The sequence below is a fragment of the Ranitomeya imitator genome, chromosome 1, assembly GCF_032444005.1.
Source record: "Ranitomeya imitator isolate aRanImi1 chromosome 1, aRanImi1.pri, whole genome shotgun sequence".
NCBI classification, from domain to species: Eukaryota; Metazoa; Chordata; class Amphibia; order Anura; family Dendrobatidae; genus Ranitomeya; species Ranitomeya imitator.
The window spans coordinates 1,197,717,016-1,197,740,280 of NC_091282.1; the positions used below are offsets into that span (position 1 = coordinate 1,197,717,016).

At 43.6% G+C, this 23,265-nt stretch overlaps 1 protein-coding gene across 3 annotated transcripts in view; it reads left to right on the top strand.

The window, feature by feature from the left end:
* Positions 1–23,265, top strand: part of POLN (DNA polymerase nu) — a 208,904-nt gene that overhangs the window by 84,335 nt on the left and 101,304 nt on the right. For all 3 annotated transcript variants that reach the window (XM_069744878.1, XM_069744879.1, XM_069744880.1), the window contains one exon: positions 20,211–20,325. In XM_069744878.1, the coding sequence (XP_069600979.1) occupies positions 20,211–20,325 (115 nt within the window). The remainder of the gene's footprint in view (positions 1–20,210; positions 20,326–23,265) is intronic.

Genomic DNA, 23,265 nt, shown 5'->3' on the forward strand with positions numbered 1-23,265 from the left:
AAAAAAAGAAAAAAAAATCCTAAATAATGAAAAAAATATATATATATTATTCCCATAAATACATTTCTTTATCTAAATAAAAAAAAACAAAACAATAAAAGTACACATATTTAGTATCGCCGCGTCCGTAACGGCCCGACCTATAAAACTGGCCCACTAGTTAACCCCTTCAGTAAACACCGTAAGAAAAAAAAAAAAAAAACGAGGCCAAAAACAACGCTTTATTATAATACCGCCAAACAAAAAGTGGAATAACACGCGATCAAAAAGACGGATATAAATAACCATGGTACCGCTGAAAGCGTCATCTTGTCCCGCAAAAAATGAGCCGCCATGCAGCAACATCAGCAAAAAAATAAAAAAGTTATAGTCCTCAGAATAAAGCGATGCAAAAATAATTATTTTTTTCTATAAAATAGTTTTTATCGTATAAAAGCGCCAAAACATAAAAAAATGATATAAATGAGGTGTCGCTGTAATCGTACTGAACCGAAGAATAAAACTGCTTTATCAATTTTACCAAACGCGGAACGGTATAAACGCCTCCCCCAAAAGAAATTCATGAATAGCTGGTTTTTGGTCATTCTGCCTCACAAAAATCGGAATAAAAAGCGATCAAAAAATGTCACGTGCCCGAAAATGTTACCAATAAAAACGTTAACTCGTCCCGCAAAAAACAAGACCTCACATGACTCTGTGGACTCAAATATGGAAAAATTATAGCTCTCAAAATGTGGTAACGCAAAAAATATTTTTTGCAATAAAAAGCGTCTTTCAGTGTGTGACGGCTGCCAATCATAAAAATCCGCTAAAAAACCCGCTATAAAAGTAAATGAAAAAAATGTATTTATTTCCATTTTCCCATTAAGGTTAGGGCTAGGGTTAGGGCTAGGGTTAGGGCTAGGGCTAGGGTTAGGGCTTGGGTTAGGGTTAGGGCTAGGGTTAGGGCTAGGGTTGGGACTAGGGTTAGGGCTAGGGTTAAGGCTACAGTTAGGGTTGGGGCTAAAGTTAGGGTTAGGGTTTGGATTACATTTACGGTTGGGAATAGGGTTGGGATTAGGGTTAGGGGTGTGTCTGGGTTAGAGGTGTGGTTAGGGTTACCGTTGGGATTAGGGTTAGGGGTGTGTTTGGATTAGGGTTTCAGTTATAATTGGGGGGTTTCCACTGTTTAGGCACATCAGGGGGATCTCCAAACGCGACATGGCGACCGATCTCAATTCCATCCAATTCTGCATTGAAAAAGTAAAACAGTGCTCCTTCCCTTCCGAGCTCTCCCGTGTGCCCAAACAGGAGTTTACCCCAACATATGGGGTATCAGCGTACTCGGGACAAATTGGGCAACAACTTTTGGGGTCCAATTTCTCCTGTTACCCTTGGGAAAATACAAAATTGGGGGCTAAACTGTAGTGAAACACTTGGGGGCTCAAAGTTCTCACAACACATCTAGATAAGTTCGTGGGGGGGGTCTAGTTTCCAATATGGGGACACTTGTGGGGGTTTCTACTGTTTAGGTATATTAGGGGCTCTGCAAATGCAATGTGACGCCTGCAGACCATTCCATCTAAGTCTGCATTCCAAATGGCGCTCCTTCCCTTCCGAGCCCTCCCATGCGCCCAAACGCTGGTTCCCCCCCACATATGGGGTATCAACGCACTCAGGACAAATTGGACAACAACTTTTGGGGTCCAATTTCTCCTTTTACCCTCGAGAAAATACAAAACTGGGGGCTAAAAAATAATTTTTGGGGGAAATTTTTTTTTTTATTTTCACGGCTCTGCGTTATAAACTTCTGTGAAGCTCTTATTGGGTCAAAGTGCTCACCACACATCTAGATAAGTTCCTTAGGGGGTCTACTTTTCAAAATGGTGTCACTTGTGGGGGGTTTCAATGTTTAGGTACATCAGTGGCTCTCCAAACGCAACATGGCGTCCCATCTCAATTCCTGTCAATTTTGCATTGAACGGTCAAACGGCGCTCCTTCCCTTCCGAGCTCTCCCATGCGCCCAAACAATGGTTTACCCCCACATATTGGGTATCAGAGTACTCAGGACAAATTGTGCCACAACTTTTGTGGTCCAATTTCTTCTCTTACCATTGGGAAAATAAAAAATTGGGGGCGAAAAGATAATTTTTGTGAAAAAAAAATGATTTTTTATTTTTACGGTTCTGCATTATAAACTTCTGTGAAGCACTTGGTGGGTCAAAGTGCTCACCACACCTCTAGATAAGTTCCTTAGGGGGTCTACTTTCCAAAATGGTGTCACTTGTGGGGGGTTTCAATGTTTAGGCACATCAGTGGCTCTCCAAACGCAACATGGCGTCCCATCTCAATTCCAGTCAATTTTGCATTGAAAAGTCAAATGGCGCTCCTTCCCTTCCGAGCTCTGCCATGCGCCCAAACTGTGGTTAACCCCCACATATGGGGTATCAGCGTACTCAGGACAAATTGCACAACAACGTTTGGTGTCCATTTTCTCCTGTAACCCTTGGTAAAATAAAACAAATTGGAGCTGAAGTAAATTTTTTGTGAAAAAAAGTTAAATGTTAATTTTTATTTAAACATTCCAAAAATTCCTGTGAAGCACCTGAAGGGTTAATAAACTTCTTGAATGTGGTTTTGAGAACCTTGAGGGGTGCAGTTTTTAGAATGGTGTCACACTTGGGTATTTTCTATCATATAGACCCCTCAAAATGACTTCAAATGAGATGTGGTCCTTAAAGGGAACCTGTCACCTGAATTTGGCGGGACTGGTTTTGGGTCATATGGGCGGAGTTTTTGGGTGTTTGATTCACCCTTTCCTTATCCGCTGGCTGCATGATGGCCGCAATATTGGATTGAAGTTCATTCTCTGTCCTCCGTAGTACACGCCTGCGCAAGGCAATCTTGCCTTGTGCAGGCGTGTACTACGGAGGACAGAGAATGAACTTCAATCCAATATTTCAGCCAGCATGCAGCCAGCGGGTAAGGAAAGGGTGAATCAAACACCTGAAAACTCCGCCCATATGACCCAAAACCAGTCCCGCCAAATTCAGGTGACAGGTTCCCTTTAAAATAAAATGGTGTTGTAAAAATGAGAAATTGCTGGTCAACTTTTAACCCTTATAACTCCCTAACAAAAAAAAATTTTGGTTCCAAAATTGTGCTGATGTAAAGTAGACATGTGGGAAATGTTACTTATTAAGTATTTTATGTGACATATCTCTGTGATTTAATTGCATAAAAATTCAAAGTTGGAAAATTGCGAAATTTTCAAAATTTTCGCCAAATTTCCGTTTTTTTCACAAATAAACGCAGGTAATATCAAAGAAATTTTACCACTATCATGAAGTACAATATGTCACGAGAAAACAATGTCAGAATCACCGGGATCCGTTGAAGCGTTCCAGAGTGATAACCTCATAAAGGGACAGTGGTCAGAATTGTAAAAATTGGCCCGGTCCATAACGTGCAAACCACCCTTGGGGGTAAAGGGGTTAAATCACCCTCCTTTCGCCCCATTCAAAATAAATCAATAAAAGAAAATAATCAAACCTACACATATTTGGTAACGCCACATTCAGAATCATCCGATCTATCATTAAAAAAAGATTAACCTGATCGCTAAAAGGCGTAGCGAGAAAAAAATTCGAAACACCAGAATTACGTTTTTTTTGGTCGCCGCGACATTGAATTAAAATGCAATAACGGGTGATCAAAAGAACATATCCGCACCAAAATGGTATCATTAAAAACGCCAGCTGGGTACGCAAAAAATAAGCCCTCACCCGACCCCAGATCCTGAAAAATGGAGACGCTACGGGTGTCGGAATATGGAGCAATTTTTTTTTCTTTTTAAGCAAAGTTTGGAATTTTTTTTCACCACTTAGATAAAAAATAACCTAGACATGTTTGGTGTCTATGAACTCGTAATGACCTGGAGAATCATAGCGGCAGGTCAGTGTTAGCATTAGTGAACCTAGCAAAAAAGCCAAACAAAAAACAAGAGTGGGATTGCACTTTTTTGAAATTTCACCACACTTGGAATTTTTTTTTCCCATTTTCTAGTACACAACATGCTAAAACCAATGATGTCGTTCAAATGTACAACTTATTCCGCAAAAAATAAGCCGTCACATGGCCATAGTGACGGAAAAATAAAAAAAGTTATGGCTCTGGGAAGGAGGGGAACGAAAAACGAACACGGAAAAACGGAAAATCCCAAGGTCATGAAAGGGTTAATCTCGATATGTTTCAATTCTGTCTCTTCATACGAAATAATTAAATTGATGAGTAACAACAAATACTCCTCCACAAAGTTTTCAGAATAAATATGTTTTCAATGTGGTAAGGTCCCAACAGGCCTTTATTTTCCGTGTAACAAACTTCCCAATGGAAGCCATTTGCTCTTTCAATGTACCATTGCTGTTTGCATCTATGCCACATGTGAAAATTATTTTGATTAATAATGGTTTATCTCATTTAGCTGCTGTTCATATTATATAATCATATGTAAATTTTAATTACGGTAACATGTTTTGGTATTTTTGACTTTCACACATATATTTGATAATGAATCTTGGATTGCATATACAGGTGTTGTCTCTTACGGATTTTCAGGCTTAGACTAAGGATCATGTAGGTCCGAAACGCGTTGCCTGAGACTTGTGTGCTTTCCCCCTTTACCATTGCTTTGTACCGCTGTGCTAACTAATCTTGTTTTTACCTTGGATTAATAATGTCTTTTTTTATGGATGAAAGGAGTCCCGGCTTCTCGTGCCTTGCGCAGGCGTGTACTATGGAGGACAGAGAATGAACTTCAATCCAATATTTCGGCCAGCATGCAGCCAAAGGGCAAGGAAAGGGTGAATCAAACACCCAAAAACTCCGCCCATATGACCCAAAACCTGTCCCGCCAAATTCAGGTGACAGGTTCCCTTTAACATTATGCAGCCATTTTGAGATTCAACATAAATGCACCAGCCTCATCAGGTCATCAAGAGATTTATTTAATAATACATGAACCCTACATTGTGCAGTCTGGTGACAAATCCCTTAACAAAATCAGATAACAAATAGTTCAGTGCAATAGGATTTTCAACTGTAAAGCACATCACACAAGGAATGTTTTATGGTTGTGCCTATGTGCATGAAATACTAGTGCCCACAAGATGGAGTCCTCTGCCTGCACACCCTGTGAGCTTCTTCTGTAATAGCTTACACCATGTTTTACTGCAACAAAAATTACACTAGTTTTATGCATTAATAGTCTGAGGCCAGAACAATTTTTTTTTCAGTCTATGAATGAGGGCTTGTTTTTTGCAGGCATGCCCTAGTTTTTTTTTTTTTGTTGCTATTTTTGAGGAGTGCATATGGCAAGATTACCAGAAACCAGCATTTTGATTTTCTTTTTAGTGTTTTTTTTTTCTTCAGAATTTAGACAGTTAGGGTATGTGCGCACGATCAGGAATTGGCATCGCTTCGGACGCAGCACATGTCAGCTGCCTCCAAAGTGATGCCAGCTATTGAACGTAGGTGAATCCGCATGTGTTCATTGAACCGTGTGGATTCACCGGGTCCAATACATTGTACGGGTGAAATTTATGTTGCGGAGGCTCATTTCTCCGCAAGATACATAGACATGCTGCGGTCTGGAGAGACACAACGCAGTCTGTCTCCGCGGGTGAGCCACGGGCGTCTCTGGACGTATAGTGGGCATAAGATTTCTTGAAATCCCATCCACTATGCTGTAACATCTGGACGCTTAGGGTTGGACGCTGCACAAGTACGCAGCATCCAACCCGCAGCGTTTACTGATTGTGTGCAAGTCCTTCAACGAATGTGCTCATGCAAAATATACGCAACCACCTCTCCACTGGTCAAACACTTAAAAACAGGTCACAGGAATCACACGCAGATAAGAACAAGGCGGAAGTAACCAACTTGTCGTAAATGTTTATTTCCCTAATGTGTGAACTGGAGGGATGGATTTAACAGAAGGATACAATATATAGAACAGAGTAAATACCGTATGAAATACAATGTTGTTATCAGCACACCACGATTCTTATAGAAAATCCTCTATACTAGCTAATCTCCAATGCTGATAGTGTCCACAAGTATATAAAATATTATAACAAAGTTCCCCTTCCTTCCTTCTAGGTCCTAGCAGGAGCTTCCGTTTTTTCCTGCTAGGCCGTAAGTCCTTCTGACAAAGTCAAGCAATATTCTCTGCTGCACCGCCCCAGACTGCTGGAAATAATGGCCTGCCTCACTCGTGCCTCCACTACACCGCCATGGACGTTCATTCCCTGGTCGGGGTTCCCACCGGATTTTGAGTGCTTGACCTGCAATGGTCGCCTATCGGGCCTGGACGAACGAGAGCTGGGTCTTGGAATGGCGCATACTATGTATTAGATCTTGCCTGGCGTGGATCTGGACCTCAGGTTTTGATGTTTTGGGTTGCTTCATGGACCTTGACTGGCATCGTCTGGACCCTGCTCACAAGCACAGCAATACCCGCTGGTTCAGCTCATCATGGGATCTCAGTCTCAGTGTCCCCTTGCACACACTTCCTCTCACCTGTGGGTGCTAAATCTCTTCCAATCTTCCTGTTCTGGCCTTGTAAATCAGGAAACTGTATCGTCAAGTCCACATGACCCAGTGCTCCGCGTAGATTCTTTCTCCCTGAAACTCTTCCTCTTCCTGTTAGTTCCGCAGGGTTCCAATTGGGCAGTAGGTGGCAGTCTCCACACACAAATGCTGTACAGTGCTGAGGAATATTATCTTTTGCAGCACACCCTCTTACATTCCTCCTCCCTTAATGCTTCCCAGTCCTATGAGGAGGGGAAGCTTTGAGTGATCCTATCTCTGCCAGACATTGAGTTCATTCACAGGTCTTCTGCCCAATATGTTCCCATACAAACTCGTCATCTCAATAGAGGGCTTTGTGCACTCCACAGAGAATTGTCTTCCACCCCATCTTTTAACTCTGTTGAGAGTCGTGTTGACATCTCCCAAGATCCTGTAGACACAGCGAGCCACTCCTCTTCGTCACCAGCAGTCTCCTATACGGTGGCATCATGTGGTTTTTCTGGAGGCTTTATCCTTCTAGTCTCTACTGTTCTAGAGAGGCAGGGGTTTCTTCGTCGCCTTTGGACCAGACTTCATAGATGTGATTGTTCGGATCCCTCATCGTGACTCGGTATGGCACTGCCTCTCAGCGATAGTCCAGCTTGTTTCTTGGCCCATACGAACATCCGGTCTACCGGCTGAAGCGGTTCTTCATGGATCGAGGACCCGCCCCCTTGTGATTGAATTCTCAAAATTTCTGCTCCACCATCCGTCTCATTGTCTGCAATCGGTGCCTATGTTCTCGGACCCAAGTGTTCAGACTGCTCCTTGGATATTTGTCTTCAGGTTTCAGCTCTAACTCTGTAATTTCTTAACCATTCCAGATGAATAACAGCATGTGTGGTGTGTATCAAGTAGTTATATGGATTTGATTATTGTAAACACACAACAGTTCTGCGATGAACTGGGTCATCTCATCTTCCTACATACCCAAAAGAATTTGTATTCAAAGAATAATATGTATAACAAATTTTATTTGATAATTAATCACACAATAAAAGATTTTTACAAGATTGCACAACACATGATTAAAAAACAAAATAGAAAAATATGTATAAATACCTATATATGTATGAGGGGAACGAGGTGTGCAAGATGGAATATCATAATAGGGAATGCATTTCATACATAAACATATGTATTGTGCAATCATGTAAAAAAAATTATTGTGTGATTATCAAGTAAAATTTATTATACATATTAATCTTTGAATACAAATTATTTTGGGTGTGTAATTTGCTTATGTTTGGTATTCAGGATTTCTGTTACAATATTTTTGGTATTTCTTTTCTATATAGGTTTTTCTTTTTCATCTCATCTTCCTGTCTTCTTCCAAAGTTCGCAACATTTGTACAAAGTTCTGTTGAAGCGCTCACGAGCTCCATTCACTTGGGGGTGGTATAGCGTAGTGCAAGACTAATCGATCCCGTAGAGGCAGTGCAGCTCTTCCATTACAGTCCCTTGGAACCAGGCCCCTTGGTCTAAGTGTATCCGCTTTGGGCATGCATATACAAGAATGAAGTCCAAGCAGATGGCCCGGGCTGCCACCTTTGCTGTCTGGTCTATGGTGGGGGCCACTACTGAGACCTCAGTGAAGTGGTTGGTCATCACTAAGCAATATTTATAGCCATTATGGGATGTCCTGATCATCAGAAAGTTGACCATTAGTACTTCTAAGGGTGCAGAGGTCCGAAAAGCTTGGATTGGGACTCTCTGCTCTGTCAGTTCGCACTGTTGACACCTTCAACAGGTCTCTTCCACCATTTGCCTTAGTTGAGGCCAATACACCAGTTGCTGAGTTGCTGCAACTATCTGAAGGTCTTCTCAGTACCGAAGTGAGCTCCTTTTTCATGAACTTCTTTGCCGCCATCCATTCTGGAACCACCACTTGCCAGGTGAAGCCGAACTCTCGGTGTAACTGGATTCTTCAGTGTAGCAGGCTGTTTCTCATGAAGAGCCTTTCTCACTGTCCCAGGATCTGTAAGGTACTTGCAGACAAAACGGTTCTTCCCTCCTTGTCAGTCTTCTGGTCTAAGGTGACCCACTCTCGTTTCTTCGCTAGCTCAGGATTGGAATGCTGCAGTTGTACCCACTCGTGCCTGCGGCGACCCAGAATCTGGGTGGTGTGGTACATCGGCTCACTCTGCTGCACACGGATGTAGACACAAGTACACTGCGGCTTTAAGAACTTCCTTTGGTTTAATCAAGGTGTACACCAAAAATCAAGGTGTAGTAAAGCAAATATAGCCCTCTGGGCAAAAACCGTAAAGCAAAAGGGTGGCAGAAAGCACAATCCTTCTGAAGAGCGGGGTTCCTCCCGCTAACGGCTAGCAAGAATACACACGGTTCAGGTTTGTAGCATAAACTTTCCTGGAGTGCTTCCTCTCCAGGCACACACTGAATACTGAAAGCTTAGGCAGCCAGCCATTTAAGCCCCAGACCATGTAACTGATCACATGATTGTGACATCACCAAGGTCCTGTCAGCACACGGCAGTGCTTGGCTCTGTAGGTGGAGATAAGGTGGACATTCTCCCACCTGCTCTATGAATGTCCACATAAAAAACAGTCCATAATATAACTTGATGTCACGCCGCCTCCGCTGCCGCCTTCCGCACCCGGTTATACTTACGTTTCCTCGGCATCCCGACGCGGCTCTCCTGCGGCGTCCTCCCTTCAGCGCTCCCTCCCGACCTCCCTGGCATGCTCATCAGGTGCGCGCGCATGCCAGGTTCTGTTCTGCGCATGCGCACCTCTAATCCCTGCTGGCACTTTCTGTCCTGTCCTCTCTATCGTCTTGGAGGACTCTCTTCCCCCGGAAGTAAGGCGCAGCGCTACTATATCTTCCTGTCTGCACCTCACCCCTGTGCCTGATGATCACTTGTGTTTCTCAAGTGCTCCTGGCCGCACGTGTATTCTGTGCATCTCCTGGTTCCCTTATTCTGTGCTCTGTTATCTCTCCGCAGAACCTACGTCGCCCTGCAGTTCCTGTGTTCCTACGGTCCCTGTGTCTCTGCAGTCTCTGTGTCCCTGCAGTCCCTGTCGCCCTGCAGTTCCTGTGTTCCTACGGTCCCTGTGTTTCTGCAGTCTCTGTGTCCCTGAAGTCCCTGTCGCCCTGCAGTTCCTGTGTTCCTATGGTTCCTGTGTCCCTGCTGCCTCTGTGTCCCTGTCGCCCTGCAGTTTCTGTTTTCCTGCAGTCCCTGTGTCTCTGCAGCCTTCATGTTCCGGCAGTCCCTGTCTCCCTGCGGTCCGTGTGTCTCTGCAGTGCCCATCTGTCCTGAGTCCCTGCGGTATTCTGTCTGTCCTGTCTCTCTTCCGTTCTCGCCAGTCTTAGTTTCTCTTCCACTCCTCTGGTCCTGAGTCTTCGTTTGCTTCTCCCCTTGTTCCCACCTTGGTCCCCCAGCTTCCGTGGCGATAGTCCCTCACGGTCCTGCCCCTAACTCTCCCTATATAGGGGGAGGTCTATCTGGTCAGCTCCTCCGTGGGGGGATCGTCGTCACGGTCTAGTGGGTCCACCTTTTCTACCTGAGTATCCTCACACTTAAACCCTCACAACACGTAGTGTGCTGGCAGAAACTACTCTGGTTTCACATCACTGACGCCATTATGCGCAGTAACACATATCTCCCTTCCATCACTTCACCAGTGACTCTGTCACAGTGGGTTTGAGCACATCTCCTGATTCTTGGGCGGCTACAACGGGTGCCACAAATTGCTTGAAGTTCGGAGTTTCATCACCTTCCAACTCATCTGGGTCCTTCCGCTGCTCCGCATGCGTCACCTGAGACAGCACGTCTGCATGTGTGTTCTCGGACTTCGACCAGTAAGAGATCTTGACCTTGTGTAAGCAGGTTCGGAAATGCAGCAACGCAGGGATTGCAGAACAATGCTGTATAACAATATTTTTTAATTTTTAACAAAAGGATGAAACTGATCTCTTCGCAGGGAGTTAATGCACAATAAACAAGAATCAAGGGGGTTAACCCCTTACCAACCTCCGCCGTACTATTACTGAGGAGGTCGGATCCCCTGCTTTGCTGTGGGCTCCGGCGTTGAGCCCACTTCAAAGCCAGGACATGTCAGCTGTTTTGAACAGCTGACATGTGCCCACCGCTATTAGCTAGTTAAATGCCGCTGTCAAATGCTGACAGCAGCATTTAGGGTGGTTTCACACTTGCGTTTTTGTCTGCGTTTTTTGCACAAAAAAACGCATGCGTTTTTTTTCCTATATTTAACATTGAAAGCACATGCGTTTTTTTGCTGCATGCGTTCTTTTTCAGAAATGCAACTTGTAGTATTTTTGAGAGGCATTTTTTTAACACATAAAAACGCATGCGTTTTCATGCGTTTTTTTGTGTCAAAAAATACATTGGAGTCAATGGAAACGCATGCGTTTTTAAGCACGTGTTTGTTTGCAAAAAAACAGAAAACACACTGATATGCCACCCCCCACCATAAAGGTGATAAAGGGATCCTAACCCTAACCCTAAAGGGATCCTAACCCTAACCCTAAAGGGATCCTAACCCTAACCCTAAAGGGATCCTAACCCTATCCCTAACCCTACCCCGATCCTAACCCTACCCCTAACCCTAACCCTAAAGGGATCCTAACCCTACCCCTAACCCTAATCCCTTTAGGGTTAGGGTTAGGATCCCTTTAGGCTTAGGGGTAGGGTTAGGATCCCTTTAGGGTTAGGGGTAGGGTTAGGATTCCTTTAGGGTTAGGGTTATGATCCCTACCCCTAACCCTACCCCTAACTAGTTCTGTTTATAGTGGGTTTTTTACTTTATTTTGATGATTGGCAGCTGTCACATTTCTCAGCATGCGTTTAAAAAACGCAAACGCATGAAGAAACGCATGTAAACGCGTCAAAACGCTGCGTTTTTTTCACCACATGCAAAAACGCATGCGTCAAAAAAACGCAGCGTTTGCACGCGTTTACATGCAATTTTTCACCATGCGTTTTTTTTTTAAACGCATGCGTTTTGAAACGCAAGTGTGAAACCAGCCTTAACCGGCGCTTCCAGACGCGCGGCCGGAAATGAGCTCATCGCCGACCCCCATCACATGATCGGGGGTAAGCGATGCGTCGGCATAGTAACCAGAGGTCTCCTTGAGACCTGTATGGTTGCTGATGCCGGATTGCTATGAGTGCTACCCTCTGACCTTTCCCGGCGCCTGCGCACTGCAGTAGTTTGCTCTGCCCTCAACAGAGCAGACAAAGTGCGCCGGAGCCGGAGCCGCAGCGAGAAGACAAGAGGACGTCATCGTAAGAAGATGGGAGGCCCCAGACCGGACCGCGGCGCCCATCGTACCGGGACCACCCCTGGGTGAGTATAATCTAACCTCTTTTTCTCATCTTTTAGGATACATCGGGGGCTTATCTACAGCATTACAGAATGTTGTAGATATGCCCCTGATGCTGGTGGGCTTAGCTCACCTTCGATTTTGGGGGTGACTGGTTCCCTTTAAGAGTAACACTCTACAGCTTGAGAAGAAGTGATCCGTGCTGAAGACGATACTAACAAGTGAAGGAAGAGAGCCTGTAATACTTATAAGCACCACAAAATCATGTCCCCAAAATGTTTGGTAAAACAAACATTATGTCTCGTTTTAATATTAATATTTATCACAGTGCTTGCATTGAGAACAAAAATCCCAAATGCATAATGTGAGAAACCCGATTTCTGGTGAAAATACCACCAAGACAATCCGAACTCACTATCCGCTCAAAACAAATTATATTGCCAGGAGGAAGAACTGAGCATCGATGAACAATATAGATCAACTTTATTCAGAAACTTCACATAACATATCATTACATATCAAATATATTCAAATAATATGAACAAAGATGGCCGTTGGTGATAAGCTGAAAAACATAACCCCCATATCCCTACTCCCTCTCCTTATGATATCTACCCACCTGGGTATACATATCAGACCCCTGCCCACCCCTCCCAAAAAGAAAGGGGAAAGTAGGACACTGGACACTAGTATCGATCTCAGTGAAACCACAAGTATGTCCACCCGGAGAAACATAAACCCATATGTGCCATATAGAATAATAAGTTACAACCTCATAAGGTACCAGAAATAATAAAGCTAGCGCAGGGATAGTGCCAAAGTTTGACCGGTCTAAAGGTAGGTAGACAAAAAGTGTCAGTGTCATTAACCCCTTTACCCCCAAGGGTGGTTTGCACGTTAATGACCGGGCCAATTTTTACAATTCTGACCACTGTCCCTTTATGAGGTTATAACTCTGGAACGCTTCAATGGATCCTGGTGATTCTGACATTGTTTTCTCGTGACATATTGTACTTCATGACAATGGTAAAAATTATTTGATATAACCTGCGTTTATTTGTGAAAAAAACGGAAATTTGGCGAAAATTATGAAAATTTCGCAATTTTCCAACTTTGAATTTTTATGCAATTAAATCACAGAGATATGTCACACAAAATACTTAATAAGTAACATTTCCCACATGTCTACTTTACATCAGCACAATTTTGGAACCAAAATTTTTTTTTGTTAGGGAGTTATAAGGGTTAAAAGTTGACCAGCAATTTCTCATTTCTACAACACCATTTTATTTTAGGGACCACATCTCATTTGAAGTCATTTTGAGGGGTCTATATGATAGAAAATACCCAAGTGTGACACCATTCTAAAAACTACACCCCTCAAGGTGCTCAAAACCATATTCAAGAAGTTTATTAACCCTTCTGGTGCTTCACAGGAATTTTTTGAATGTTTAAATAAAAATGAACATTTAACTTTTTTTCACAAAAAATGTAATTCAGCTCCAATTTGTTTTATTTTACCAAGGGTAACAGGAGAAAATGGACCCCAAACATTGTTGTACAATTTGTCCTGAGTATGCCAATACCCCACATGTGGGGGTAAACCACTGTTTGGGCGCATGGCAGAGCTCGGAAGCGAAGGAGTGCCATTTGACTTTTCAATGCAAAATTGACTGGAATTGAGATGGGACGCCATGTTTCGTTTGGAGAGCCCCTGATGTGGCTAAACATTGAAACCCCCCACAAGTGACACCATTTTGGAAAGTAGACCCCCTAAGGAACTTATCTAGAGGTGTGGTGAGCACTTTGACCCAACAAGTGCTTCACAGAAGTTTATAATGTAGAACCGTAAAAATAAAAAATCATATTTTTTCACAAAAATTATCTTTTTGCCCCCAATTTTTTATTTTCCCAAGGGTAAGAGAAGAAATTGGACCCCAAAAGTTGTTGTACAATTTGTCCTGAGTACGCTGATAGCCCATATGTGGGGGTAAACCACTGTTTGGGCGGATGGGAGAGCTCGGAAGGGAAGGAGCGCCGTTTGACTTTTCAATGCAAAATTGACAGGAATTGAGATGGGACGTCATGTTGCGTTTGAAGAGCCACTGATGTGCCTAAACATTGAAACCCCCCACAAGTGACACCATTTTGGAAAGTAGACCCCCTAAGGAACTTATCTAGAGGTGTGGTGAGCACTTTGACCCACCAAGTGCTTCACAGAAGTTTATAATGTAGAACCGTAAAAATAAAAAATCATATTTTTTCACAAAAATTATCTTTTTGCCCCCAATTTTTTATTTTCCCAAGGGTAAGAGAAGAAATTGGACCCCAAAAGTTGTTGTACAATTTGTCCTGAGTACGCGGATACCCCATATGTGGGGGTAAACCACTGTTTGGGTGGATGGGAGAGCTCGGAAGGGAAGGAGCGCCGTTTGACTTTTCAAAGCAAAATTGACAGGAATTGAGATGGGACGCCATGTTGCGTTTGAAGAGCCACTGATGTGCCTAAACATTGAAACCCCCCACAAATGACACCATTTTGGAAAGTAGACCCCCTAAGGAACTTATCTAGAGGTGTGGTGAGCACTTTGACCCACCAAGTGCTTCACAGAAGTTTATAATGCAGAGCCGTAAAAATAAAACAAAATTTTTTTCCCACAAAAATTATTTTTTTAGCCCCCAGTTTTGTATTTTCCTGAGGGTAACAGGAGAAATTGGACCCCAAAATTTGTTGCCCAATTTGTCCTGAGTGCGATGATACACCATATGTGGGGGGAACCACTGTTTGGGCACATGGGAGGGCTCAGAAGGGAAGGAGTGCCATTTGAATGCAGACTTAGATGGAATGGTCTGCAGGTGTCACATTGCATTTGCAGAGCCCCTAATGTACCTAAACAGTAGAAACCCCCCACAAGTGACACCATTTTGGAAAGTAGACCCCCTTAGGAACTTATCTAGATGTGTGCTGAGCGCTTTGACCCACCAAGGGCTTCACAGAAGTTTATAATGGAGAGCCGTAAAAATAAAACAAAAATTTTTTCCCACAAAAATTATTTTTTAGCCCCCAGTTTTGTATTTTCCCGAGGGTAAAAGGAGAAATTCGACCCCACAATTTGTTGTCCAATTTGTCCTGAGTGCGCTGATACCCCATATGTGGGGGGGAACCACTGTTTGGGCGCATGGGAGGGCTCGGAAGGGAAGGAGCTCCATTTGGAATGAGGACTTAGATGGAATGGTCTGCAGGTGTCACATTGCATTTGCAGAGCCCCTAATGTACCTAAACAGTAGAAACCTCCCACAAGTGACACCATTTTGGAAACTAGACCCCCTAAGGAACTCATCTAGATGTGTTGTGATAGCTTTGAACCCCCAAGTGTTTCACTACAGTTTGTAACGCAGAGCCGTGAAAATTAAAAAAAAAAATCTTTCCCCCCAAAATTATTTTTTAGCCCCCAGTTTTGTATTTTCCCGAGGGTAAGAGGAGAAATTCGACCCCAAAAGTTGTTGTCCAATTTGTCCTGAGTGCGCTGATACCCCATATGTGGGGGGGAACCACTGTTTGGGCGCATGGGAGGGCTCGGAAGGGAAGGAGCTCCATTTGGAATGAGGACTTAGATGGAATGGTCTGCAGGTGTCACATTGCATTTGCAGAGCCCCTAATGTACCTAAACAGTAGAAACCTCCCACAAGTGACACCATTTTGGAAACTAGACCCCCTAAGGAACTCATCTAGATGTGTTGTGATAGCTTTGAACCCCCAAGTGTTTCACTACAGTTTGTAACGCAGAGCCGTGAAAATTAAAAAAAAAAATCTTTCCCCCCAAAATTATTTTTTAGCCCCCAGTTTTGTATTTTCCCGAGGGTAAGAGGAGAAATTCGACCCCAAAAGTTGTTGTCCAATTTGTCCTGAGTACGCTGATACCCCGTATGTTGGGGGAAACCAACGTTTGAGCGCATGGCAGAGCTCGGAAGGGAAGGAGCGCCATTTGGAATGCAGACTTAGATGGAATGGTCTGCAGACGTCACATTGCGTTTGCAGAACCCCTAATGTACCTAAACAGTAGAAACCCCCCACAAGTGACCCCATATTGGAAACTAGACCCCCCAGGGAACTAATCTAGATGTGTTGTGAGAACTTTGAACCCCCAAGTGTTTCACTACAGTTTATAACGCAGAGCCGTGAAAATAAAAAAATCTTTTTTTTTCCCACAAAAAATATGTTTTAGCCCCGAGTTTTGTATTTTCCCAAGGGTAGCAGGAGAAATTGGACCCCAAAAGTTGTTGTCCTATTTGTCCTGAGTACGCTGATACCCCATATGTTGGGGTAAACCCCTGTTTGGGCACACGGGAGAGCTCGGAAGGGAAGAAGCACTGTTTTACTTTTTCAACGCAGAATTGGCTGGAATTGAGATCGGACGCCATGTCGCGTTTGGAGAGCCCCTGATGTGCCTAAACAGTGGAAACCCCCCAATTATAACTGAAACCCTAATCCAAACACATCCCTAACCCTAATCCCAACAGTAACCCTAACCACACCTCTAACCCTGACACACCCCTAACCCTAATCCCAACCCTATTCCCAACCGTAAATGTAATCTAAACCCTAACTGTAACTTTAGCCCCAACCCAAACTGTAGCCCTAGCCCTAACCCTAGCCCTAACCCTAGCCCTAACCCTAACCCTAGCCCTAACCCTAGCCCTAACCCTAACCCTAGCCCTAGCCCTAACCCTAGCCCTAGCCCTAACCCTAGCCCTAACCCTAGCCCTAACCCTAGCCCTAACCCTAGCCCTAACTCTAACCCTAGCCCTAATGGGAAAATGGAAATAAATACATTTTTTTAATTTTTCCCTAACTAAGGGGGTGATGAAGGGGGGTTTGATTTACTTTTATAGCGGGTTTTTTAGCGGATTTTTATGATTGGCAGCCGTCACACACTGAAAGACGCTTTTTATTGCAAAAAATATTTTTTGCGTTACCACATTTTGAGAGCTATAATTTTTCTATATTCTGGTCCACAGAGTCATGTGAGGTCTTGGTTTTTGCGGGACGAGTTGATGTTTTTATTGGTAACATTTTCGGGCACGTGACATTTTTTGATCGCTTTTTATTCCGATTTTTGTGAGGCAGAATGACCAAAAACCAGCTATTCATGAATTTCTTTTGGGGGAGGCGTTTATACCGTTCCGCGTTTGGTAAAATTGATGAAGCAGTTTTATTCTTCGGGTCAGTACGATTACAGCGACACCTCATTTATATCATTTTTTTATGTTTTGGCGCTTTTATACGATAAAAACTATTTTATAGAAAAAATAATTATTTTTGCATCGCTTTATTCTCAGGACTATAACTTTTTTATTTTTTTGCTGATGATGCTGTATGGCGGCTCGTTTTTTGCGGGACAATATGTCGCTTTCAGCGGTACCATGGTTATTTATATCTGTCTTTTTGATCGCGTGTTATTCCACTTTTTGTTCGGCGGTATGATAATAAAGCGTTGTTTTTTGCCTCGTTTTTTTTTTTTTTTTCTTACGGTGTTTACTGAAGGGGTTAACTAGTGGGCCAGTTTTATAGGTCGGGCCGTTACGGACGCGGCGATACTAAATATGTGTACTTTTATTGTTTTTTTTTTTTTATTTAGATAAAGAAATGTATTTATGGGAATAATTTTTTTTTTTTTTTTTTCATTATTTTGGAATATTTTTTTTTATTTTTTTTACACATTTGAAATTTTTTTTTTTTACTTTTTTACTTTGTCCCAGGGGGGGACATCACAGATCAGTGATCTGACAGTTTGCACAGCACTCTGTCAGATCACTGATCTGATAGGAGTGCAGGCTGCTTCACAGTGCCTGCTCTGAGCAGGCTCTGTGAAGCCACCTCCCTCCCTGCAGGACCCGGATCCGCGGCCATCTTGGATCCGGGGCTGGAGGGAGCAGGGAGGGAGGTGAGACCCTCGCAGCAACGCGATCACATCGCGTTGCTGCGGGGGGCTCAGGGAAGCCCGCAGGGAGCCCCCTCCCTGCGCGGTGCTTCCCTGTACCGCCGGCACATCGCGATCATCTTTGATCGCGGTGTGCCGGGGGTTAATGTGCCGGGGGCGGTCCGTGACCGCTCCTGGCACATAGTGCCGGATGTCAGCTGCGATAAACAGCTGACACCCGGCCGCGATCGGCGGCGCTCCCCCCGTGAGCGCTGCCGATCGCATATGACGTACTATTGCGTCCTTGGGAAGTAAAGCCCACCCCACATGGACGCAATAGTACGTCTAATGGCAGAAAGGGGTTAAGGTAACAGGTGAGAACCTATGCACACAGCGGTGCCATTGCTGCTGGCACTGTAACAAACAGATGGAAAATCATAAAACGCCAGCCACAGGACAAGGACTCACCTAAAACACGGGCAGGGTGGAGGGGCAGTCGGGAGGTGGTCCCCGACGCGCGTTTCGCGGCTACACACCGCCGCTTTCTCAAGGGGATAACTCTAAAATGCTCAAAAGGACCTTGAAATAGCCCCTGACCCAGGTCACATGGCGCCCGGCGGCCAATAACAGTAGCGCTATCGGCGCATGCGCACTGCGTCCGACAGGTCCCGGCAGTGCAAACGGGCGTCACAGCAAGCACGCAGATGCAGGAGAAGCCTGCAATCAGCGAACAAGCCGTGCAGACGCCCGTGCACACCGGGACAAGGCGGCACACAGCGCGATGCACACTGCCACTGATGTGAATACAAAATGGTGACTCTAGACAATCAGATGCAGTTGCATCGATCCAAAGTCCGCCCGCCTCACCCCCAGCTTCCAAAAGGAATCGAAATACCCATCAGACTCCAATCCCACAGTACACAAAAGTGGGACACGGAGACGCACAACAGAAAACATATATAACAAAACTATTAGAACAAATACAAAAACTGATAATAATAAACAAACAAAAAACTAAATTTCTGTGCGTTGGTTGACTGATACGGCCAACATGCTCCTTGCTTCATGCATGTATTGTCCGTCATGTTCACTTGCGCCGTAATCACAGTCGATGGGGTCTTTACATCATGGGAGGGATGGTAATGAGAATTCGCAGGGCCACAGGGCAATATAACAAGGAACACCTCTGGGCATCACATCACTCCGGTTGACTATTAGTATGAATATGTAGAAAAGAACAACAATTAAAATCACATAAAAAAAGATTAAAACAGCATAAAAACAACCACCCGACTGCAAACGGGTATGGAGGACCGGGTAGAGAGGATTATAACTACTGTAATAGCCTCAGGAACGCAGGAGGTACACAATATAGACAACCACACCATGAGCAGAAGGCGGAGCAGTAATCATAAGTAGGAGGAAAAACTCAATGCCTCATTTAGGCCATTTGGTGCCATAGTGCCCAGTTGCACTATCCATTTTGTTTCTTTTTGTGCCAAAAATTTCTTATTGTCCCCACCTCGAACTCCCAGATGTAAAACGTCAATACCTCTCACCTTTAATAATTTTGCATCACAATTGTGGTGCAGTCTGAAATGGCGGGGTATTGATTTAAGTTCAGCAATGTCCGGCCCCGTCCTGGCCGCACCAATGTCCCGCACATGCTCACGGACCCTGACTCTCAGTTCCCGAGTGGTTAAGCCCACGTACACCATGGGACAGGGGCACGTGGCATAATAAACCACATTGGTTGTGCCACAAGAGATCCACTCCCTGATATCATATTTTTTAGTTCCATCCGTGGACATAAAGCTAGAGCATCGCAGGACATTGGTGCAGGCAAGACAGTGCCCACAGGGGAAGCATCCCACATTAGGCCCCCTTGTTCCAAATGGGTTGTTCGGGGTGGGGACATAATGGCTACGCACCAATAAATCGTTTAAATTTTTACACCTCCTCGATGTCATCTGTGGGTTAGGGCCAAGGGAGGTCGCCAGGGAGGGCTTGGTCTTCAAGACAGACCAATGTTTGGCAAGGATGGAGCGCATATTACCCCACTCGTGGTTGTAAGTTGAGATAAAACGAATGGGATTGGCCCCATCCCTGTTAGTCCGCTTAGCGGACGGATGTAGAAGAGTCTCACGTGGGTAGATATCATAAGGAGAGGGAGTAGGGATATGGGGGTTATGTTTTTCAGCTTATCACCAACGGCCATCTTTGTTCATATTATTTGAATATATTTGATATGTAATGATATGTTATGTGAAGTTTCTGAATAAAGTTGATCTATATTGTTCATCGATGCTCAGTTCTTCCTCCTGGCAATATACAGTGCTTGCATTGCAGTTTTTTTTTTTATTTCTTTTCAGATTTCTCACAGATAGAGCTACGTTTACTTGCTCACTTTTCTGCTGATCCAGCACTATTGGAATTGTTTCATGAAACAGCGAGAACTGACGTATTTACAAACCTGGCTGCCCAGTGGTAAGTAGAAGATATTCCATCTCACACTGATGTGGTAGGTAATTAGAAAAGAAAATTGAAAAATAACTAATAACTAGAACAAAGTTGGCTTGATCTTTTTAAGATGATGAATTAAACAAATGTTTATACAAATGAAACATTTCATATAAGTTTTTAACTTTTTAAACTGCAACGATAGAGTTGCAAACCGTTCCAAATTAGTAAAACAAAAAGTGACCTTTTTTAAGAAGAAAGCCTGATAATAGTCAAAATTTTGGCACAAATCTGCGATCTATTTTGATTTGAATGCTATTAGAGCTAATGGATAACACTTGTCTCCATGTTTTGCTATGGGCCATGCCCATGTCCAATTTTTTCCTCTGGCTGTAGGGGGAAAAAATCATTGCATGCCCCAGTTTGATGTGATATTTGGATTGCACTCAGCCATGCAAGTCAATGAGTCCATGGAAAATATTAGACTGCAGTTCGGTGACATATGAGTGCAGTCCGATTTCCACGGATTAATGCAATAGAACAAGATAAAGACATTTTTTTCTCCATCTTCTCCTCATGTGAGAGAATCGGAGCAACCTAGGCTGACACTCTGTTCAAGCTATGTTTGATCACAGAGTAATTTGCATAAATACCTGATTTTCTCAGATTAGAATACATATGGTCACCTGCACCTAGCCTTAGACAGTACTAAATGTGTCACATTTAGTAAAATGGATATGAACATTGCTCCGTCTTCTTTCATAGAGTAAATACCCATGATGTGTTTTTGGTGAATTTTTTTATCTACATATTTTCTTAGTTAAAGAAAAAAATCACAGTGGGTATGAGATGTTTAAAAATCCCATCAACTTGGTTGGAACTGTAAGACCCTGCATTTTTTCCAACGTGAAAATGTGCAGCGGAAAAAATGCACTAAATACTCATCATGGAAACTTAACTTTACAGTTCCAGCAAAGTGGATGGGATTTATAGAAATCTCATACCTAGTGTGCTTTTTCTTTAAGCTGCGTAAAACTGAACTGTGTTGCATTATTGAAATCTGCAACGTCAATTTCTCTTGTCGGTACGGTGAGTTTTACGTGTAGATTTTCCCCACAGAATTGCATTAGATACAGAAAATTTACAGATAATATCCTCACATGTCTGTATCAATAAACCTCTTCAAAACTTCACAACATCGACCCAAGCGAGGAACTCTCTCCAGGAAGAAGGTGTTTCAGTACCTAAGCCTACCATAAAGAGAAGACTTTATGAGAACAAATAAAGATGGTTCACCACAAAGTGAAAACCATTAATCAACCTTAAAAACAGGAAGGCCAAATTAGTCTTTGCCAAAAAATATCTAAAGAAGCCGCCTGTCATGATCCAGTAAAGGGTTTGTTTCTGATTATTCTCTCCCCGGGATGAGGGGGTTAAAGGGACACTGTCACCTGAATTTGGAGGGAACAATCTTCAGCCATGGAGGCGGGGTTTTGGGGTGTTTGATTCACCCTTTCCTTACCCGCTGGCTGCATGCTGGCTGCAATATTGGATTGAAGTTCATTCTCTGTCCTCCATAGTACATGCCTGCGCAAGGCAAGGTTGCCTAAGAAATGCCTAAGTCTGAGTAACTGTCGAGGAGGTTGCCCAGACTCTCAGGTAGTTTTGTGCTCATCTCTTAAATTACTGTTGGAAGTGGAACTTTGTATCAAGAAAGGTTGTTCAGCTCTTGTGGATTGTGGGTCATCTTTAAACTTGATTGACTCTGATTTGTAAAATAGGGACAGTCAGGTTGGAAAACTCCCATTAATATTGTGGCCATTGATAAAACACACCTCACTAAGAATGTTGTTAAGTTTATCTATGATAAGTTGTTCCTTAAGGTGGGGTCCTGTCATCAAGAACATATTACATGTTTTATTATGAACAATCTACCTGCGGGGCTGGTGTTGGGGTTTCCCTAGTTACTGTTGCATAACCCGGTCATTGATTGGGAATCTCGAAGCATTGTTAATTGGGGTCCTAATTGTTCTAAAGATTGACTTGTTAATGTGTCTGTGTCATCTGTCAGTCTGGAGGGTATTCCGGAGTACCTGAAGGATTTTGAGGATGTATCTCTGAAAAGGAGGCTGAGGTTCTACCACCACACCGCCCAATCGATTGTTCTGTTAATCTCATCCCTGGTGCCAAACTGCCCAAAGCCTGTTTATACAATCTCTCCGCCCTGAGCGGGCGGCTCTAAAGGAGTATATCTCTGATAGTCTTCGGAAAGGGCACCTTCGCCCCTCTGTTTCTCCTGTGGCGGCAGGATTCTTTTTTGCGAAGAAAAAAGATGGTGGTTTACGCTCATGACTCTATTTTCAAGAATTAAACAAGATCATCGTGATGAATACTTACCCCTTCTCACTTATTCCTGATTTTTACAATCAATTGTCTGGGGCCAGGTGGTTCTCTAAGCTAGACCTCGGGGGAGCATATAATGTCATCCGCATGCTGGAGGGGGATGAGTGGAAACCGGCTTTCCTCACCTCCAAGGGCTTGTTTGAGAACTTGGTTATGCCCTTTGGTCTGACTAACGTGCCAGCGGTATTTCAGAATTTCATTAATCATGTTTTTTTAGATTTCATTGGGCACTTCATGGTGGTGTTTCTGGATGATATCCATATATATTCTCCCGATAAAAGGAAATATATGCGTCTTCTCCGTTATGTCCTCCTGAGGCTCAGGGAGAACTCTCTCTTTGCTTTACTGGAGAAATGTTCATTTTTTTTGTGCAAGAATTGTCCTTTCTGGGTTTTAATTTGTCTGCTGAGGGGTTTCGCATGGACCCTGGAAAGGTACAGGTTATTGTTGATTGGGTGCAGAGATCTCAAGGGTCTTCAGAGATTTTTGAGTTTTGCCAATTACTATAGAAAATTAATCAAGGGGTTTTCACAGGTGGTTAATCCCCTCACTGATTTAACTCGG